The sequence below is a fragment of the Panulirus ornatus genome, chromosome 35 (assembly GCF_036320965.1).
Source record: "Panulirus ornatus isolate Po-2019 chromosome 35, ASM3632096v1, whole genome shotgun sequence".
Taxonomy (NCBI): domain Eukaryota; kingdom Metazoa; phylum Arthropoda; class Malacostraca; order Decapoda; family Palinuridae; genus Panulirus; species Panulirus ornatus.
In genome coordinates this window covers 10,461,087-10,478,125 of record NC_092258.1, presented here as the reverse complement: position 1 = coordinate 10,478,125, position 17,039 = coordinate 10,461,087, and the positions used below count along the sequence as shown (strand labels likewise).

At 44.5% G+C, this 17,039-nt stretch overlaps 1 protein-coding gene across 3 annotated transcripts in view; it reads right to left on the bottom strand.

Moving 5' to 3' along the window:
* The window catches only part of Schip1 (Schwannomin interacting protein 1), a 212,429-nt gene that overhangs the window by 164,309 nt on the left and 31,081 nt on the right, over positions 1–17,039 (bottom strand). For 2 of the 3 annotated variants that reach the window (XM_071683016.1, XM_071683017.1), the window contains exon 1: positions 2,603–2,656. The exons of the other annotated variant lie outside the window; for it this stretch is intronic. In XM_071683016.1, the coding sequence (XP_071539117.1) occupies positions 2,603–2,641 (39 nt within the window). In that variant the 5' untranslated portion in view covers positions 2,642–2,656. Of the gene's footprint in view, positions 1–2,602; positions 2,657–17,039 lie in introns of those variants that run through there. 3 annotated transcript variants of the gene reach the window in all.

The window sequence follows — 17,039 nt, the reverse complement described above, 5'->3', positions numbered from 1 at the left end:
GGTTAAGTACACCAGGGGGTTAAGTACACCAGGTGGGGGTAAGTACAACAGGTGGGGGTAAGTACACCAGGGGGTTAAGTACACCAGGGGGTTAAGTACACCAGGGGGTTAAGTACACCAGGGGGTTAAGTACACCAGGTGGGGGTAAGTACACCAGGGGGTTAAGTACACCAGGGGGTTAAGTACACCAGGGGGTTAAGTACAACAGGTGGGGATAAGTACACCAGGGGGTTAAGTACAACAGGTGGGGGTAGTACACCAGGGGGTTAAGTACACCAGGGGGTTAAGTACAACAGGTGGGGGTAAGTACAACAGGTGGGGGTAGTACACCAGGGGGTTAAGTACACCAGGGGGTTAAGTACACCAGGGGGTTAAGTACAACAGGTGGGGGTAAGTACACCAGGTGGGGGTAAGTACACCAGGTGGGGGTAAGTACACCAGGGGGTTAAGTACACCAGGGGGTTAAGTACACCAGGGGGTTAAGTACACCAGGGGGTTAAGTACACCAGGGGGTTAAGTACACCAGGGGGTTAAGTACACCAGGGGGTTAAGTACACCAGGGGGTTAAGTACACCAGGGGGTTAAGTACACCAGGTGGGGGTAAGTACAACAGGTGGGGGTAAGTACACCAGGGGGTTAAGTACACCAGGGGGTTAAGTACACCAGGGGGTTAAGTACACCAGGGGGTTAAGTACAACAGGTGGGGGTAAGTACACCAGGTGGGGGTAAGTACAACAGGTGGGGGTAAGTACACCAGGGGGTTAAGTACACCAGGGGGTTAAGTACACCAGGGGGTTAAGTACACCAGGGGGTTAAGTACAACAGGTGGGGGTAGTACACCAGGGGGTTAAGTACAACAGGTGGGGATAAGTACACCAGGGGGTTAAGTACACCAGGTGGGGGTAAGTACACCAGGGGGTTAAGTACACCAGGGGGTTAAGTACACCAGGTGGGGGTAAGTACACCAGGGGGTTAAGTACAACAGGTGGGGGTAGTACACCAGGGGGTTAAGTACACCAGGGGGTTAAGTACAACAGGTGGGGGTAGTACACCAGGGGGTTAAGTACAACAGGTGGGGGTAAGTACAACAGGTGGGGGTAAGTACACCAGGGGGTTAAGTACACCAGGTGGGGGTAAGTACACCAGGGGGTTAAGTACACCAGGGGGTTAAGTACAACAGGTGGGGGTAAGTACACCAGGTGGGGGTAAGTACACCAGGGGGTTAAGTACAACAGGTGGGGGTAGTACACCAGGGGGTTAAGTACACCAGGGGGTTAAGTACACCAGGGGGTTAAGTACACCAGGGGGTTAAGTACACCAGGGGGTTAAGTACAACAGGTGGGGATAAGTACACCAGGGGGTTAAGTACAACAGGTGGGGATAAGTACACCAGGGGGTTAAGTACACCAGGGGGTTAAGTACAAATTAATGGAAATATAACGAAGTAACTATTTTTACGTCTACAATCCAGTATACGAAGATTGTTACATAGAAAATACGATGTAGTAAAAGTAAAACGTAGAAATACGACGCCCTACGTTAAACGTATGCCGCTCTTTCCAACACTGTGTTGCGACAAGTCCACTAGCAGTCCAGCTGCTCAAACTGCCTCGTTAGCAGTTTCGCTTGTCACCACAGTGTATAAGGTTCATCTACCGTTCTTATGATGTACAAATACCTCTTTACATCCCTTGTCACTTGATCATACGTTATGGCCTCTGTTGTACCCATACAGCTACGTTTAAGGTGGCTTACGCACTGAAAAGTTATGCCCAGGTCATCTCTAACTCTTCTCTCTTCTATGATGGGTCAATTCAAGGCTTATGTCCTTTCTGAGCGCGCTCGCCTTTGTGCTTATAGTCCTCAAAAAAAAAACAAAAAGGGGGTAAGGTAATTATTCTGTTGGGTTTTTGGTTACACCAGCACATGCCTTTATCTTCTGCCCATCCCCAGAGCTAGGAGGTAGCCAGGGCTGGGACATTATTCCTCTTCGTTACCACGTCTGAGATAGCCAGTCGTAAGCCTACGCTTCGACAGCATCCCAGGAATCCCATGTGTCCGTCCCTAACCAGAGGCAGTGAGGCTCTTGCTCCTTGGGACATAAGGGGGACGAGTGTGAGGTGTCGCTCACCTCCTGTCACATATCAGATCATGATATTGTACGTACATCAACCCCCTGGAAAGGATTTCTCAGTAGCAGACCACTGGAAATGATCTTATGTTCTAGATGGAGCTGTTCCAGGTGACAGCTGTGGGGTGGGAGGAGGAAGGTTAGATAACCCGACGGCTTGAATCAGGATCGCAGTATCGGGTGAGGAGGAGGTTATACCCGGATTCCACGACGGCCAGCTGGAGCCACACTGGCGACGAGGGGTTGGCTCCCGACACGCACTCCCACACGGGACCATTAGCCCACACCGTCGGGCGCCACCTCCGTCCACATAGCTCCTGGTATATCCCCAGTCATGTATAGGAGGGAGGGATATATCCACGTCGACCATTACTTCGTATCAAATAGCTATAGATGGAGATGCGACCGCACCGTCGTTGCTACTGGTGGTGGGAGGGGGAGACACACGACGAGAATTTAGTGATATCTTACCTTCCTAAGGGCAAGGCCGACGAAGTGATAGGCCGACATGGGTGACGAGATGTGGGGATGATCACGTCAGGTTTCTGTGTATACCACACCACCACCACCAACACCACAGCTAGCTTGATTCTACTATTTCCTGAGTGGTTTATCTCTCTCATGGGTGGGTCAGATTGTACCTCTCTTTTTTCTATTTCAAGTTCCAGCGTATCTCGGAACACCACTTGTCTCACCCCGCCTCCTACGTAGAGTCAACTGGGGCTTCGCCCCAAAGTCTTGCTTCCGTGACTTGAGTAGGAGGGCTTGAGAAAGGGAGGTCTGAGCAGGGAAGCCAAGCAGAGACTGGCCAGGTGTGAGGCGTGACACCACCGAACGTCTGGCCACACTCACACACACTGTCACACTGACCTCACAGCTGCTGTGTTACCTCTCTTATGTCCAGTGGACCTCGCCTGCTGACCTTGGCAAGGCTTTTCTGCCTATCGTGGATGTCAGGATGGTACCCGTTGGTTTACCTGGTCGTGGTCTAGGTTGGTTCGTGCGGGTTTACCTGGTCGTGGTCCAGGTTGGTTCGTGCTGGTTTACCTGATCGTGGTCCAGGTTGGTTCGTGGGGGTTTACCTGGTCGTGGTCCAAGCTGGTTCATGTGGGTTTACCTGGTCGTGGTCCAAACTGGTTCATGTGGGTTCATCCAGTCGTGGTCCAGGTTGCTTCGTGCGGGTTTACCTGGTCGTGGTTCAAGCTGGTTCATGTAGGTTTACTTGTATGTTGGTACGAATCTAATTATCTTTCCTTGTCAGTTTACTCGGCCTACCAGCGTCTACCTGATTATACATGTATGTATGTATATATATATATATATATATATATATATATATATATATATATATATATATATATATATATATATATATATATATATATATATATATATATATATTATCCCTGGGGATAGGGGATTAAGAATACTTCCCACGTATTCCCTGCGTGTCGTAGAAGGCGACTAAAAGGGGAGGGAGCGGGGGGCTGGAAATCCTCCCCTCTCGTTTTTTTTTTTTTTTTTTTTCCAAAAGAAGGAACAGAGGGGGCCAGGTGAGGATAGTCCAAAAAAGGCCCAGTCCTCTGTTCTTAACGCTACCTCGCTAACGCGGGAAATGGCGAATAGTTTGAAAGCGTGTTTAAGCGTGGAGGTGACAAGTAAACAGGGGAACCAAGGAGGTGGAAAGAATGATTGGAGGATGCTGTGGAGGTCCGGAGCCTCAACATGAAGACATGCGAGGGATACAGCAAGTTGGTGTGAGGTGGTATACATGGGACGACGTGCTATCAATAAGCTGTACCTGGGCGTATGAAGCGGTCGTGGGAAACAACGGAAAGTTCTGTGAAGCCTAAATGTGGATAGGGGGCTCTGCTTTCAGTGCATTATATATGACAGCCAAAGAGAAGATATAAGTGAAAGGCAATTTCTTCGATCGTTCGTGGTGCTATCTCATTCCAAAGGAGCCCAATTTTTCCTTCTACAGGAAGTAGAGAAGGCTTGGGCTGCGGGAACCCTTAAAAAAAGTCCCAAGGTAATCATAAATTAATGGTATTCCTTGTTACTAAAAAACGGGGCCATGGAACCTAACCTGCCTAGCATGGATGTGTTCGTGGAAAGGTTGTCAATACACTGACAACTAGGGCTCCGTGATATACTGTTAACTGACACATCTACTTTTCGGAGAGCAATTATGCCACCCACTGATTACCTACTTACATAAGACACGTAAATCTATTAATCTTAATGGCTATGATATCATTCATATGCATATCCTCGATCAATAATGCTAAGAAATGATAATAAACACTTTATATGTGTGTTCCTTGGATGAAAACAAAACTAGAGAAAACGTTATCAAGAAACGAACAAGATCATTTTCTGTGGTCGGGACAAACTTTGGACGGGTAACTTAAGTATAAAGTCAGTACACATGCTGGATGGGTAACTTGGGTATACAGTCAGTACAAATGTTGGACGGGTAGCTTAAGTATAAGGTAATCACAAACGCTGGACGGGTAGCTTAAGTATAAGGTCATTACAAACGCTGGACGGGTAACTTAAGTGTAAGGTCAGTACAAACGCTGGAAGGGTGACTTAAAATTTGTGTCCAACACAATTGCTCGAGAGATAACTCCAGTATGTGGCCAGTATTGAAGCTTGAGGGGTGACTTAAGTTTAAGGTCAGTATAAACGTTCCAGGGCTGAATGAAGTCATTTTTATAATAACGTCAAGAAAAGGCCACATCAGATACCAGAGCATAGATATCATTAGCATTGAAAAGTAATCAAATAATGATGATAATAATGATAATAATGATAATAATAATAATGATAATAATGATAATAATGATAATAATAATAATGATAATAATAATAATAATAATAATAATAATAATAATGATAATAATAATAATAATAATAATAATAATAATAATGATAATAATAATAATAATAATAATAATGATAATAATAATAATGATATTAATGCTAATAATGATAATTATAATGATATCAATGATAATGATAATAGTGATAATATGTTTGCAAATCAAGTCATGCAATAAGAATTTATAGAATAATGACTAAAACGTACAGTTCAAATTTCTGATAATCTTGGATGGATCTAAATCTACAAAATCTTGTTAATAAAAAATGACAGAAACTGTCTGCCACTTGCGTGTGGTAACTGATAAGGTTAACCTAATCTGTGACCGGATTAACGAGGATAATTGATGATAACTCAGTAAATATGTACAGTTGAGTGACTAATTAACGAAGCTGATAGTAATCATCAATATTGATAGATAATTTTCACTGATAGAAAACTACTTTTGCACATGAAATTCTAAAATAAGAGAGCATTACATAAATAACACGCGTAGCAAGATTAAATTACCGAAATGAATCTAATCCGACCGTAGATTTCGCTGTATATGCGTATGTCGGACACTCAAGGCCAACACCAGAGACCAAAAAGTCTTTTGAATCTTTTTTTTTTTTTTTACGAAGGAAATGAAATTATAGTCATCATTCTTTTACACAGACTAAATAATTAACTGAGGTTAGAATGATGATCTATTTTCCATTAATGTACAAAGGATGTGGTGAGAGTAAGGAAGGTTGAAGCTAACGTAGTACGAGTATTACTTCTCTTGAAAGTCAGAGACGTTGCTCACACGAAAGAAACAAATTCCTTATATTACCCCTTGAGAAGTATCCCTTATAGAAAATGGTTATGTATCATGGAGGTCTTATTTTCTATGAAGGACACCTTGATGGGTAGACTCTCTTACTCAACTTGATTCCCTGTTCAACTTTGTACCTATTGTGTTTTATCAAAATTTCTATGACAAATATATATATATATATATATATATATATATATATATATATATATATATATATATATATATATATATATATACATATATATATATATACACAACGTGCACAAAATTTACGCAACTATTTTTAACTGGAGGGGATTTTTGGATCGTGGGAAGTACTTCTTTGCAACTTTTATGGGTCAATCTCCCTGTTATGATGAGAAAATCTACAATATGAGCAAAACTTAGGCACTACACCTTCAAAAATTATATATATATATATATATATATATATATATATATATATATATATATATATATATATATATATATATATATATATATATATATCAGGGTGGCGACGAAAATGGATGAAGGCAGCAAGTATGGATATGTACATGTATATGTATGCATATGTCTGTGTATGTATATACATATGTATACGTTGAAATGTATAGGTATGTATAAAGTGTGTGTGTGTGGGCGTTTATGTATATACATGTGCCTGCAGGTGGGTTGGGCTATTCATCGTCTGTTTCCTTGCGCTACCTCACTAACGCGGGAGACGGCGGTTGAGTATAATTGAAAATAAAAGAACACATGTGCATGAAAGAAAAATAGTGAATATAGGGGAACCTATTTTCAGTCAGTATATCAAAGTTTTATTGTTTTACACACCAACACGTTTCCCTAATCCTTTGACGAAAAGTTTGACCATTTCTAGGGATTAATCAGAAAAAATGACTTTATTTGTTTCCAAGCCAAGAAGAAATTTGATTTATATGTAAGTTGAGGAATGATTTATTTCTAAGTTTTAGAAATAAATTGACGTTTCTAAGTTGAGAAGTAATTTGATTTATTTCTAAGATGACAAGTGATTTATTTCTAAATTTAGAAGTGATTTGACTTATTTCTAAGTTTAGAAGCAATTTCACGTTTCTAAGTTGAGAAGTAATTTGATTTACTTCTGAGATGACAAGTAATTTATTTCTAAGTTTAGAAATAATTTGGTTTATTTCTAAGTTGAAAAGTAATTTGATTTACTTCTAAGATGACAAGTAATTTATTTCTAAGTTTAGAAGTGATTCGATTTATTTCTAAGTTGAGAAGTAATTTGATTTACTTCTAAGAAGACAAGTAATCTATTTCTAAGTTTAGAAGTAATTCGATTTATTTCTAAGTTGAGAAGTAATTTGATTTGTTCCTGGGGATGAAGCGGCAAATAATTTCAGGTTCTCGACTTTTAACGTTGGGACGAGACGAAGGTGTTGACCCCCAGTCTACTTAGGGAGGGAGGGAGGGCCGACCTAGCGAGAGAGAGAGAGAGAGAGAGAGAGAGAGAGAGAGAGAGAGAGAGAGAGAGAGAGAGAGAGAGAGAGAGAGAGAGAGAGAGAGAGAGAGAGAGAGAGAGAGAGAGAGAGAGAGAGAGAGAGAGAGAGAGAGAGAGAGAGAGAGAGAGAGAGAGAGAGAGAGAGAGAGAGAGAGAGAGAGAGAGAGAGAGAGAGAGAGAGAGAGAGAGAGAGAGAGAGAGAGAGAGAGAGAGAGAGAGAGAGAGAGAGAGAGAGAGAGAGAGAGAGAGAGAGAGAGAGAGAGAGAGAGAGAGAGAGAGAGAGAGAGAGAGAGAGAGAGAGAGAGAGAGAGAGAGAGAGAGAGAGAGAGAGAGAGAGAGAGAGAGAGAGAGAGAGAGAGAGAGAGAGAGAGAGAGAGAGAGAGAGAGAGAGAGAGAGCCCATGCCACTCAGACCCTTGTGTTTTATACTTCGCCAAATACATTTTCTATACATCTCAGGATTCTCCTTCTTTTCAGAGGGTCGAGTGAGGGAAACTCTCCATCACACACACGTCTTCCAAGACCTTCTTCCCCTTTGCCTCGCATGTCACTTCGGTGCGAACACTCGGCATCCTCAAGTCGAAGTCGACCCTTCGAGGTACAGCATCTAACGTTATGACACGAACTTTCCACGCTGAACTTTTGTGTCCGTCGCGGGTGATGGCTTACATGGCAGGTCAGGTGTTGGGGGTGAGGGGAGTGAGGACATTTTGGGAAGGGGTTGGTTCGCGGAAATGTCAGGTGTTAGTCCGTCCGGGGGTCCAGGAGATGTGATCTCACACAGTGGCCTGACGCTTGAAGGATTATACAGTGGAATGATCTATTATAAGAGGCGTTTGTCGAGGTTGGATGTATGTAATCGTGGGAACCTGGGATGTCATCATTTTCAAAGGGCGCCCAGTAATCTGGGTCTCGAGGTGCTTGTAGAAGTATCCTGGCTCGTAGGTCCCCAATGGCCTCCTCAAACTTAAGGCATCTTATCTCCTAGTTCAACAGCGCTGATGAACGTAGTCACTTCGTCACTCAAGCTCCTTCGGACAACTTGCGCTGGGTGATCTTAAACTTAGATGAGTCTTTGTGGATCGTGTTGCAATCTTTCTCTTTTTATTTCCCCATGACGTTTTTCTTTGCTCAGTAATACATACACTGCAGGTCTCCGGGTTGGTTTTGCTCATCTGGGTTTCCTTGGCTACGGGACGTCGCTCTATCTTAAGGAAGATTCCACTCTTTGTCTTTTTTCTATGTTGAAGGCCCCAGCCACAGACAAAAGTCAACATAAAGGCCGGGCCTCAATTGAAATATAGAGTGAATTATGAAACGGGAAAAGAAAAGATAAGGAAAAGTATTTAAGAATTTTTGAGAATGTGAAAATAATCTATCTTCTGAAATGTGCCGGGTCATAGTTATTAGAAAATAACTGAGAGAGTAGAGAGTTCCAAAGCTTCGACGTCTAAGAAAAGAAGCAGGTATCAAAACGGCCCACCCTTGAGTTGCCGATGGCCTCACAATAATCATGTGACTTAAATGGTTTTGCTCCACCATCTGTATACACTGCCACACGTGGTAACCCACAGTCTCCCTGTTTGACGGTCGGTAAGTTCGAGGGCGTGGCTGACCAGAACTTGCCTCTAACCTTTCGTACAGCACCGACCCTTGTCCATACAGGTCACAAGAATGTTCCTACAAGAAGGCCAGGGAGAAATGGAACACTGAGTGAGGTCACCTCACCTGACCCCTGACCAGTTCCCTACCCTAACCTTCCCGAATTCCTTTATCAACCTCTCTCTCTCTCTCTCTCTCTCTCTCTCTCTCTCTCTCTCTCTCTCTCTCTCTCTCTCTCTCTCTCTCTCTCTCTCTCCTCCCCACATCTCATATATGCTACCTCCTCTTGACTGACAACAGTTCAAATCCCTTCGATGGAGAGAGTAAATCTGGTGTAAGAATTAAACATTAGTATTTCCCCTTGACGATTCTCCTAAAGATACCTAACGCACAGGGGAAATGTCATGCGCAAAACTCAGTCAATGATGGTGAGCTACAGAGAAGCTGCCTTCGCACATCTTCCTGAAGGACCAAGAGCCACAAGACACTGATCGACTGTGTCCAGAAAACTGAACAGCTTTAAGAATGTGTCGAATTAGGTATGTGTAAGAGAGAACAATTCTACCTATTATCTAACTATCTATCCATCTATTTATCTATCTATCATATAGAGAATCTCATATATTAACACAAGATCCCTTTCTTGGGCCCCCATGTTGCTTTGAGGCTACGCTACGGTCTGGAGCAGGGAAATGATGCATACCTTTGGAGCGAAACGTTCCTCGACGAGACTATACACTTCACACACGATATATATGTGTGTGTGTGTGTCTGTGTGTGTGTGTGTGTGTGCATATATATATATATATATATATATATATATATATAGGTTTGCGGCAGGGGTGTGTGATGTCTCCATGGTTGTTTAATTTGTTTATGGATGGGGTTGTTAGGGAGGTAAATGCAAGAGTCTTGGAAAGAGGGGCAAGTATGAAGTCTGTTGGGGATGAGAGAGCTTGGGAGGTGAGTCAGTTGTTGTTCGCTGATGATACAGCGCTGGTGGCGGATTCATGTGAGAAACTGCAGAAGCTGGTGACGGAGTTTGGTAAAGTGTGTGGAAGAAGAAAGTTAAGAGTAAATGTGAATAAGAGCAAGGTTATTAGGTACAGTAGGGTTGAGGGTCAAGTCAATTGGGAGGTGAGTTTGAATGGAGAAAAACTGGAGGAAGTGAAGTGTTTTAGATATCTGGGAGTGGATCTGTCAGCGGATGGAACCATGGAAGCGGAAGTGGATCATAGGGTGGGGGAGGGGGCGAAAATTTTGGGAGCCTTGAAAAATGTGTGGAAGTCGAGAACATTATCCCGGAAAGCAAAAATGGGTATGTTTGAAGGAATAGTAGTTCCAACAATGTTGTATGGTTGCGAGGCGTGGGCTATGGATAGAGTTGTGCGCAGGAGGATGGATGTGCTGGAAATGAGATGTTTGAGGACAATGTGTGGTGTGAGGTGGTTTGATCGAGTAAGTAACGTAAGGGTAAGAGAGATGTGTGGAAATAAAAAGAGCGTGGTTGAGAGAGCAGAAGAGGGTGTTTTGAAATGGTTTGGGCACATGGAGAGAATGAGTGAGGAAAGATTGACCAAGAGGATATATGTGTCGGAGGTGGAGGGAACGAGGAGAAGAGGGAGACCAAATTGGAGGTGGAAAGATGGAGTGAAAAGGATTTTGTGTGATCGGGGCCTGAACATGCAGGAGGGTGAAAGGAGGGCAAGGAATAGAGTGAATTGGAGCGATGTGGTATACAGGGGTTGACGTGCTGTCAGTGGATTGAATCAAGGCATGTGAAGCGTCCGGGGTAAACCATGGAAAGCTGTGTAGGTATGTATATTTGCGTGTGTGGACGTGTGTATGTACATGTGTATGGGGAGGGTTGGGCCATTTCTTTCGTCTGTTTCCTTGCGCTACCTCGCAAACGCGGGAGACAGCGACAAAGTATAAAAAAAAAAAAAAAAAATATATATATATATACACACTCAGCGCTGTCACTGAATATCTTCGAGTTCTCCTCCTGCAGGAGTGAGGCCAGGGACGCCCAATACCAACCCTAACACTAACATATTCCTCCATAACTCCAGGAACGTCCTCGTACTGTTGCCATTACCCGTCCGCTGCGGCGCGATGTACTGGGTGAACGTGGGGGTGGGTACAGAGTCTCTGGGGACTCGCGGCACGCGAGAGAGGCCACTCCTGGGGTGGAGAGGTGCCTGGCGGGCGGAGGAGGGCCTCCGTCTGTCTGTCTGTCTGTCTGTCTCTCTCTCTCTCTCTCTCTCTCTCTCTCTCTCTCTCTCTCTTACCTTCCAAGACGACGACGGTGCGCGGAATCAATAACACATTCGTGCCAATCGGTCAATCTCCTGAAGGGGAGGGGCGGTGGCCAGCAGTCAGGGGGGCCCACTTGACGTGACCTATGATGACCAGTTCGATAGTAAGGTTCTTCCCTCACCTCCTTACCCAACCCCCCCAAGCGCTTCTCCGACACCCTTGAAAAAGCAAAAAGTCCCTCTATAAAACTCCTTTTTCTTTTTGATGAAATATATATATATATATATATATATATATATATATATATATATATATATATATATATATATATATATATATATATATATATATATATATATATACATCCTTTTTTGATAGCTTGACGTGGTTTTCTGGAGTGAGGTACTTAGTGAAGGTGGTTCGAATATCTGTGTATGGGTCTGGGGTATAGTATCCATCAGTGTTGTATTACACAGACCAGCCACCAAGTGGCCTACGCTCAAAGTCTCGAAGAGATAAAGCGTGTTCATAAAGCCAAAGACGTTTAAAGTAGATGGCGTATGAAGGCTACGACGTTTAAAGACTTCAAACATATATGTCTGAGACATATAAAGTGTCTAGGCTTATAATCTCTACTGCTCAAGGAGGTTTCAAGGCTCATAGAGTTTCAAGGCTTCAACGTCGACTTCATATAGAATTCTAAGGTGTTTATAAAGTACTGATCTTCCAAACTTCTTCGGCCATCCTTGAGGCCCAGCTTGGGTCACTTCGAGGTCCAGGGTCAAAGATGGCTATCTTTAATACATCCCATCACGACACCCTCAATACCACTGACCTTTGACCCAACCATTACGGAAACGATAAGAGGATAACCTTTCCTACAGACTGAGTGATGCACACACACACACACACACACACACACACACACACACACACACACACACACACACACACACGACAAGCATGGCTTCTGCTATGCAAGATTTATTGGTGATCTCTCCCATGGGTCTAGCTTATGGATCTATTCAGGCATTGTGGTGACTCTTTTCGTCCTTACTCTCGACGTCTGATGAACATGTGATGGAATGTAGCACAAGCCTTCGCGTACTGGACCTCATGTGCTCTTCCTTCTTCCCTCAGTTCTCCTAATCATATTTCCCTTTCCACTTGTTCCATCATTGTTGTCTGTGATGAAGGCACTGCTCCCTCACTGTCGACAGTGGCTTCCCTCGTGTTGCTTACGTTCTCTCTCCTATTCTACAAACAATATTCTACCTTCGTTCTCTATCCCTCTCTCTCTCTGTCCACACTTAAGCCCATGATTCCACTCCACATACTTCAACTCGAAACTCGCTCTTTGTCTCGCACTGAACTTCATTTGGGCCCGTGCAGCGTCTCCGAATATGGAAGCAGTAACCTGGCCGAATTCAGTTATTGCAAATACACTTTTACGACCACACGTTCCATACGGTTTCAAATTTCAGAAGTATTGCCACTCAATCCTGAAATAACACAAGCAAGTTCGTCATAACCAGATCCTCCAATCTGTCTGGCAACGTCACCGAGCATCAGGGAGTTCGCGTTTCAAAAGTTGTGGGTCTTGTATCCATGTGATTCTTCTTCTTTGGAATGGCTGTTCCATATGTACAGAGGGAGGGACTCACTCAGACCCGTGTGGAGTACTGCTCATGCACTTAAGATGGCTCTTTCCCATCTCTATTGACTCGGACACAAAGGCATGCATTTAAGGTGGCTCTTTCCCATCTCTATTGACTCGGACACAAAGGCATGCACTTAAGGTGGCTCTTTCCCATCTCTATTGACTCGGACACAAAGGCATGCACTTAAGGTGGCTCTTTCCCATCTCTATTGACTCGGACACAAAGGCATGCACTTAAGGTGGCTCTTTCCCATCTCTATTGACTCGGACACAAAGGCATGCACTTAAGGTGGCTCTTTCCCATCTCTATTGACTCGGACACAAAGGCATGAACTTAAGGTGGCTCTTTCCCATCTCTATTGACTCGGACACAAAGGCATGCACTTAAGGTGGCTCTTTCCCATCTCTACTGACTCGGACACAAAGGCATGCACTTAAGGTGGCTCTTTCCCATCTCTATTGACTCGAACACAAAGGACTCCTGTGTTGTCAATACTTCTGCTGTCACCTCGAGTCACTCCGCTGTCGTATCGTTGCTCTGCAGGTATAATATTTCGAGCCACTGCTCTCGTGGAGTTGTCTACTTCCACCTAGTACACCCAGGGGATCACGAGGGAGGCTACTCCTTCCTATGGTTTTCGTGTGGGAAACCACCGCTTGAGGATTGGTCATGATGGAGCATCTTTCCCTCCTCGTTCGACGAAGGTTGGGGGGGGACCTCTCTTTCCCCCCCCTTTCCTTATCCTTTCTACCTATAGCTTCTCCACTTGAGAGAGAGAGAGAGAGAGAGAGAGAGAGAGAGAGAGAGAGAGAGAGAGAGAGAGAGAGAGAGAGAGAGAGAGAGAGAGAGAGAGAGAGAGAGAGAGAGAGAGAGAGAGAGAGAGAGAGAGAGAGAGAGAGAGAGAGAGAGAGAGAGAGAGAGAGAGAGAGAGAGAGAGAGAGAGAGAGAGAGAGAGAGAGAGAGAGAGAGAGAGAGAGAGAGAGAGAGAGAGAGAGAGAGAGAGAGAGAGAGAGAGAGAGAGAGAGAGAGAGAGAGAGAGAGAGAGAGAGAGAGAGAGAGAGAGAGAGAGAGAGAGAGAGAGAGAGAGAGAGAGAGAGAGAGAGAGAGAGAGAGAGAGAGAGAGAGAGAGAGAGAGAGAGAGAGAGAGAGAGAGAGAGAGAGAGAGAGAGAGAGAGAGAGAGAGAGAGAGAGAGAGAGAGAGAGAGAGAGAGAGAGAGAGAGAGAGAGAGAGAGAGAGAGAGAGAGAGAGAGAGAGAGAGAGAGGAGAGAGAGAGAGAGAGAGAGAGAGAGAGAGAGAGAGAGAGAGAGAGAGAGAGAGAGAGAGGAGAGAGAGAGAGGAGAGAGAGAGAGAGGAGAGAGAGAGAGAGAGAGAGAGAGAGAGAGAGAGAGAGAGAGAGAGAGAGCAATAATGGATCTGGAGAAAGAACATGTTAGGGGGTTGACGGAGATGCATTAGGGGAAGCCGCTGCGGATGTATGGAGTAAATGGGAAGTCTCTTGATGCAGGCAGGGACTTTTACCGGCGGAGCAAGACCTATATTCCGAGTGGGAAGGAAGGAGGGTAAGAGGTTCCCTGTGAACGTGTGTCTGTATCGAGGATGCGTCATGTCACCGTGGCTGTTTAATCTGTTCCTGGACAAGTGTGGTGAGGGAGGGCCATGGAACAAAGGGCAGATCTGCGGTGTGAGGGGGTTGGCAGAGACAGACGAACTCATGCTATTTGACGTGACACGGCTCACGGCTCTGTGGCGGACTCTAGAGAGAAACAAGGGAAACTGGTGACTGAATTTGAAAGAATGTGTGAAAGAAAATCGACGATAAAGGTGAATAAACAAAATTAAGACAATAAGAGGTTGAAGAAATTGAAACTCATGGTTTGAGTACGAGTTTAGTGGATGTGAAGAGCTTCAATACGTAACCGGGACTGGACTTGACTGCAGATGGAAAACATATGAGTTAAAGGGAGTCAAAAGGTAAGATGAATTGATTAAGATGTGTATGGAGGAAAGATCAGGGTCTATAAGGGCAAAGAAGGATTTGCTTAAAGATATCGACTGAGTTAAAGGATATGAGTCTTGGACCGTAATTGCAGTGAAAGGGTAGAGGGTGGATGTGCTGGAAATGAACTGCCTAAGGACGATATCTGATGGCATGAAGGAGATCGAGCGTGTGAGAAGCGACACCGTTTGAGGGAGGTGTGATAGTGGGCGCAGTCTGGCTTAAATAGCCGATCAGGTGTGCTGAAAGAAGGTTCGGACATATGGAGAGGATGAGTGAAGAGGGACTGACAAAAAATGGATATCCATCGGATATAGATGGAGTAAAGGGGAGGAGGAAAAGGATATAGTGGGGTAAAGGAGGCTTTAGGGTATCGGGGCCTGAAATTTAAGGAAAAGGTGAGAGGGAGTCGGAGTGAGAGGCGTGCATTTGATATGACAATAATGCTGCGACGTATTTTGATTGGGTTGACCCACGACAGATGAATCAGTCAAGATAAACGATGGAAGAATTCGTCAGGTTTGTACACATCTAGTTTCGACTGCGACAAACTAGATGTGTACAAAGACGACTGGCTTGGGAGAGTCAGTCAGTCTGGCACGAGAAAACGAAGGAGATAATCCCGTATTCCATTTTCTAATGATTATGTACTGATTGCCAATCAATCTACGATTCCGATGGTATGCTAAAGCCTGAAAATTCTTGTTGTCACTGTTCGGCATAGCTTCACTGCTCTACCGTGCAATACCACCAGGTCTCGCCCCCTCTACGCAATACCCTCCCTGCTCCAACCTCACACTAAACACGTCAGCTCTGTAGCAATATATTCTTTCAGGGGAAAGAAATGTTACCCATAAATATTCCTCTTCCTTTCCAGAATTCTGAAGTTTCATATGTTAAATATGGGACCCCCACAGCTGTTGCCTTGCTCAGATATATCCTCCTTACTCTTGCCACCTAGACTAACACCTGCACAGATTCTCTTGGGCGTCTAGACCCACCGTGACCTATCCTCCAGTCTAGTCGCAACAATGGGGGAAGAATATCAGTGCATCTGCAGCACAGCTCGCTGGCTCACCTGGCAGCCATGTAGTGCAGAAGATAATACACTTCCCCAATAAGGAGTGGGGAGTCCCATGGCTTCCCATCTTGTGACACTGCCCCTGCGACTCGGCTCTCTCTCTGTCTCTCTCTCTCTCTCTCTCTCTCTCTCTCTCTCTCTCTCTCTCTCTCTCTCTCTCTCTCTCTTCCTCCCATCTCATATCCAGGCTGTTCCATTTCTCCTGAGACCTCACATCTTCGAGGAGAATATGTAACGCATTCATATCAACCTCCAGTTTCCACGTAGATGGGGAAATCACACAGCCTTATGGTAATTGGAGCTCTTAGTCATCTGCGTTGGACGGTATGGAAGTAAAGTCTCGCCCAATCCTTCACTTTGAGATAGTATGAATAGTATCATCACCAAGTATACATCCTGGGGTTCCTTTTGGTCCTGACCAAAACTGCTTTACTGTAGAACGTACAACCACATCTTCCACTTGCACCGAGTCCTCTCCTTCGTAACCTCCTTAATCGAGCTTAAGACAATTTCTACACTTTAGAATTACTCTTTAATATCACCGCTAAATAGCTGATAGGTTATCTTTCCTCCCCTCTGAAGGATGTACATCAACACCTCCAGCGTGTCTTTCTTCCCTCCACCAGAAGCATCATGTGACCCACTAATCCATCTATGAGGTATCCATGACTCTCATGCTCTTCTTTGTCCTTACTCTCCTCACATCTCCTCGTCTCGTCATCTTCGTCAAACTACTTAGGCATTTTTGTTTGAAAAACGCTTTAGAGGAAAAAAATAATGTCTACAGATGGAGGTTCTCTGCCATCGCGTGAACACTCGCCTCCCACACTTCTCCAGGGAGAATATTCAGTGTCTTTTCTTTTGAAAATGGTGCAGAGAAGCTATTATCTAGTCGTTCGTTCACGTATTTACTACCTTGAGCCAAATCTCTTACGGGTTTGGTCACGTCTTGGGAATATCACGTAAACTGAGGGTGGGGTGGGAAGGTAGGGTGGGGTGGGGGTGGGGGTGGGGGGAGTTGGGGGGGGAAAGGAGGGGGGGGGATATGAGACGATATTCCTTGAGCTCAACAGTTGGGCGAGATTTCTCATTCCCAGCTGTGATGTGTGCGTCATACGCCACTGTCCTTTTTTTTTTTCCCCACATGATCGT